Raw genomic sequence first — 5,045 nt, 5'->3', positions numbered from 1 at the left:
TAGCTCAGTATGAATTATATTTATTATCATTGTTCTATAGCTTCATCAAAAATGAACACAGCTTCTCTCATCGTCTAAAGTTAGCAATAGGCTACAGTAAAGTATGCAGATCAAAGTCTTTACCACTCCAGTGATAGCCCCCCATTTACTTTCAGGTGACATGTTGAGAACATGAGAGTTAAGGATTGATACCAGCCACATCTGCAGGAGGTTAACACAACTGACAGTAGGAATAGTTCTGTACATCAGGAAGAATAAACCAAAACGATGAAATTAACTAAAATCACTGTTCCCTGGCACAAGGGATGTTCACTCACTCACCAGAGTAAGAGTGGCTTGTAGTTTTGGTTTGGTTTCAGATAGTTGAGGTTACCTCACCCTAAATATCTCACAAAGGTATTTACCCCCCCGGAGTCATCCCTTATGTACACACACACACACACACGTTAGTGCATGGTGTGTGTGTTCAGTCCTCCTCCTTCTCGATATATGTCTTGCATGCTGAGCGTGCGATCTGTCTGGCCAGGTATCGGTCTCTGGCTGACATCACGGTCTCCTCACTGCTACGCTTAGCAAATTTACTCACTTTCCTCTCCTCTTCCCCCTCCTTCCTTATCTCGTCCCCCTCTCCCTCCTTCCTTGTCTCGTCCCCCTCTCCCTCCTTCCTTGTCTCGTCCCCCTCTCCTTCCTTCCTTGTCTCGTCCCCCACTCCCTCCTTCCTTGTCTCGTCCCCCACTCCCTCCTTCCTTGTCTCGTCCCCCACTCCCTCCTTCCTTGTCTCCTTCTCCTCTCCCTCCTTCTCCTCTACCTGCTTGTCATTCTTTTCCTCATCCTTTCCTTCTGTTCTCATTGTTGTCTTTTCTTTCTCTCCTCCTCCTCTCTCCCGGGTCGTGTCCCTTTCTGCTCCCTTGTCATCTACTGGTATCTTTTTCTCCTTCTCTCCATTTCTCTCCAGTCTAACTTTCGGGCTCCTGTCTCTCTTCCCCATCCTCTCATCCCTCTCTTTATCCCTCCTTCCTCTGCCTCGGTCCTCATCCCTGTCTCTCTCCCTCCTTCGATCCTTTTCGTCTCTCCGTCCTCCATGTCTCCCTTCCCGGTCTCGGTCTCTCTGCCTGTCTCTGTCCTTCCCTCGGTCTCTCTCCCTGTCTCTCTCCTTCCCTCGGTCTCTCTCTCTCTCTCTCTCTCTGTGGCTCTTACTGTCTTTCTCTCTGTCTTTCTCTTGAACCTTCTCCTCTCCGCTTCCGGATGAAGGGGACCTCTGTCGGTAGTGGCGTTTGGCGCCGGGAGGAGGTTTACTGAACCCCGCCTTCAGGTCCAGCCCCTCCTCACTGTCACTATGGGAACTGGGGGCGTGGTCTCGTGAAGGGGGAGAAGGTGGGGGGAGTGACGGCGCTTCAGTCTTAACGGTCTTCAAAACCTCATCCCTGTAGAGGTCGAAAGAGACAGAAAGAGATTATTATTCCCCTGACATTAAATAGATAGCGAGACAAATTTGAAGAACACTACCAGGCCACACCTACACTAAAACCAACGCCAAAAACAACAACGGCCACAACAATATTGCCTCAGCAAAGTCAACAGAAAATATTACTAGCTCGATGGCTAGCTATCTAATTATTCTGATTTACACTAAATGTATTCTGAGAAAGAAATGGGGGGGTTTAGCAGTGAAGAGGTGAAAGTGAACATAGGAGGTAAAGCATGTGCGTGACATCGGTTCTCTGTAAACAAAAAACAATAAGAGGGTGGCGCCTAACAATAATAGAATTCAATCATAGCAGCAGGCTCAACTAACACCCCCGTCAGGGTGGTTTCCTGTTTATGAGTCCCAGACTGTCTCACGGTTTTGCTGCAGTCAGACGTATTGAAATGCTTGGTTCATAGGGTTGAAGTACAGGCTATGAGAACGATGGATGAAAGTTGAAGTGAAAGTTGAATTTTAACTCAATCTTAATGATGACCATGATCATCATATGCAGTGTAACAATTCAATTCACAGGATCATAATCGTATCGGACAAAGTCCTCATATCCATAAAACAGCAGAGGAGTTCAGTCTACATGTGAAAATCCCTGGAACATAGACATTATTTGGTTTCTGGGCAGCGGATGGAGTCATAGAAAATAAACCTTAATTTCTGTGGAAACTGTGTACATTGAATGAGTTGATATGCTAATATCAAACAACAAATATGGACAGCTAAATTGTAGTAGTTAGTTAGGCCAGGCCAAAATGTGAGGCAAACATTATATTCCACATACGCAATTATACTTGTCCTACCCAACATAACCACAGCATCTTTTTATTATGTATTTCCCCAGGGTATTCAACTACTACCAAACAAGGTTCAGGGCCTGATGATTTTCTGTCCTACCTCAACATTAATATCACCCACCTGGTGTCCCAGGTCTAAATACGTCCCTGATTAGAGGGTTAAAATGTGAAATTAGTGAAACTGGCTGCGAGTTCCAGAGCTGAGTTTGAGCGGTCCAGGATATGGTTCATTTTATCCCTTTACTGCCTCTTGTTGTGAAGTACGTATATATTATTGTTAAGTATGTATATATTATTGTTAAGTGAACTTTCCACTGTGATGTGTAACGCTGCCCTCTACTGGAAACAACAGTCACAACACCAAAGGTGGTCTGAAATACAGTAAACCCCCCAGCTATCCGCAGTTCCACATTTGCGAACTCAAGTATCCGCGCCTATTTTTGTCAGAAATTCCAAAATAACGCACATTTCAGCCATCCTAGCGTCGATCCGGTTAATTGCATGAAGTGCAAATATAAAGAAAATATAAAGTAAACTGTCCATTACATAACGATTATGCAAATAAACGGTCACGCGCACGATATGTTGTTTTCCTAGAAGCGATTGTGTTGAATTATTACTTATCCGCGATTTTCCACATCCGCGAGGGTCGCAGAACCGATCCAGCGCGTAAACGGGGGATGTCCTGTACGCATTTGTCACATTCACTCTGATGCATATCTTCCAATATTATTAGAAAAAAAATACAAAATATGGAAATCTTTTCAAATCTAGTTTTAGGGACATTTTGTCTGGCCCCCCGGAGTGCTTGTCCTCTGACCTGGGCGCAGAGCGGTCTGGTATGGCCTCCTCTCCCACAGTCTGGTTCAGGAGGTGTCTATAGAAACCACTCATGTCCTTCTGCTTCTTCACATCCAGGGCAGCTAGACACACGAAATACAAAGAGGTAAGTGCTTGGTTTAACAAACACCCCCAAACCCCCGCAGCCTCCTTCCCCCACAGTTTTGTCTCGCTCACCTTCGATCGCCTCCTGTCTCTTCTCTCTTTCCGCCTCCTCCTCTCTCTCCTTGAGTTTTTGTCTGTAAGCAGACGTAACGTACGCCTCCTTGTCGGCAAACTGCTCTCCCTCCGCCTCCCTCTCCTTCTGGATCTTCCTCTCATCCCTCCGTTCCTGCTCCTTCTTCCTCTCCTCCACCGCTCGCATCAACTGGTTGATGTACTTCGGCTAGAAAAGTGAGAGAGAATGAAAGAGAGTGCATGGCGTTTGAATCAGAGAGTGTGGAGTTAAAAAAGAGAGTGTGGTGTTTCAAAAGAGAGCGTGGTGTTTCAAAAGAGAGTGTGGAGTTTAATAGGAGGTATTGATAAGTCCATAGATTAAAAGGGAGGCTGTGAGCTGTCCAGGGTCTCTGGCATCCTGTACCTTCCTGTCTGTTCCACCCAGTATTTTCTTGCTGCTCTCCAGCCTCTGTTTCTGCATGTCTTCATAGACACCATCATAGTCATACACACTGCTATCCTGCTCCAGAGCCTTCTGCATCTCCAGACGTGTCTGATATGCGCACACACACACACACACACACACACGAAAGAGAAGCGTGCGAGTCAGAAAATATGTCAATACGTTTCTTTTTGCAAATTATGTTGCTCATCCATAATTGTTTTCAATCACCTGTTTCATCATCCGCTTCTTCAGTGCCTCCTTCTGCAAACTCTCCCCCACTGAGGTCTGAAAGACAGGATCACACAGCACCACTTCTGACAGAGCTTAAATCAGTTTGCAAGGCGTGCAACTAACTCACACTCATCCTCATCTCACTGGGACAAAGGGAAGAAACCATTGATGGACAGTGTTCCGACCCAGTCTGACAGACAAACAAGAATCCTTTCAAAGACTGATCTAAATCTATTCATGCTTCTCTTCCTTGCTAACCCGATGACTACCCGGCAAAGCAGTTGAATACAAATAATAAAACAGATTAAGTTCAGAACCTATGCCTACCTCTTCGTCTGAGTCATCTCCAAACACTGATGGTCTCGGCAAGGTGACGGTCTTAGACGCTGCTTTCTGGGATATGATCAGCCCGTACCTGGAAATACGTGATATACATGCGATGGTCGTTTAGGGAGGAAAAATATACCACAGCAGTCATTATTTTCCCCTTTTAAATAAAACGTTAGTGTAACCATTTTAGTTTAATTGGCACGAGGTCTTCATTACAAAACTCCTAGGTTATCATTCGTTTCTTTCACTTAACAAATACCGTACACTTTTCTTCTCTCTCCACTCTCCGTTTAAAAAATCCAGCCTCATCCTTGGTTTCTATATTGGTTTTGGCTAACACAAACTTAATGTCTTAAAATGAGTCTGGCAGCTCCGGTAATCTTTACATTAGTCTAATTTCGGTAGTTAGCTGTGTTAGTAACTATTGTACACATTAAGCTACAGATGAGAAACAGCAGCAAAAACACTGTAACCCCAAATATTTATTATGTGATGCATAGCTAGAATATCTAAAACAAAAGTATACTGAAAATTACAACGTACTGTTTACCAGGGGCCGCCATCTTGCTCCTAGATATATTTATGATCAGGTTCAGCAGATTCGTGAGTAAACGCAAATATCGATGTAAATAGCGAAAGTGCAAATTGCCAATAAGATCAGGTGCTCAACATTATAGCGCAACACTGGCGCTGCTTGTTGTAATATGTTAACATATGTTGTAGTTCGACTAGATGACAATATCTCCAAAGGCCTGACAAAAACTCCCGC

At 44.6% G+C, this 5,045-nt stretch overlaps 1 protein-coding gene across 1 annotated transcript; it reads right to left on the bottom strand.

Moving 5' to 3' along the window:
- nsrp1 (nuclear speckle splicing regulatory protein 1) lies at positions 1-5,045 on the bottom strand. Its single transcript, XM_034293020.1, has 8 exons — positions 4,820-5,045; positions 4,274-4,361; positions 3,944-4,000; positions 3,695-3,823; positions 3,292-3,499; positions 3,095-3,197; positions 710-1,424; positions 1-661 (listed from the first exon to the last, which is right to left on the bottom strand). Exons 1-8 carry the CDS (start codon positions 4,837-4,839, stop codon positions 467-469), a joined length of 1,515 nt encoding a protein of 504 aa, XP_034148911.1. The 5' UTR covers positions 4,840-5,045; the 3' UTR covers positions 1-466.

The sequence above is a fragment of the Esox lucius genome, chromosome 7 (genome assembly GCF_011004845.1).
Source record: "Esox lucius isolate fEsoLuc1 chromosome 7, fEsoLuc1.pri, whole genome shotgun sequence".
NCBI lineage: Eukaryota > Metazoa > Chordata > Actinopteri > Esociformes > Esocidae > Esox > Esox lucius.
Note: the sequence above shows the minus strand (reverse complement) of the source record. Positions and strands in the feature narration are given on the sequence as shown.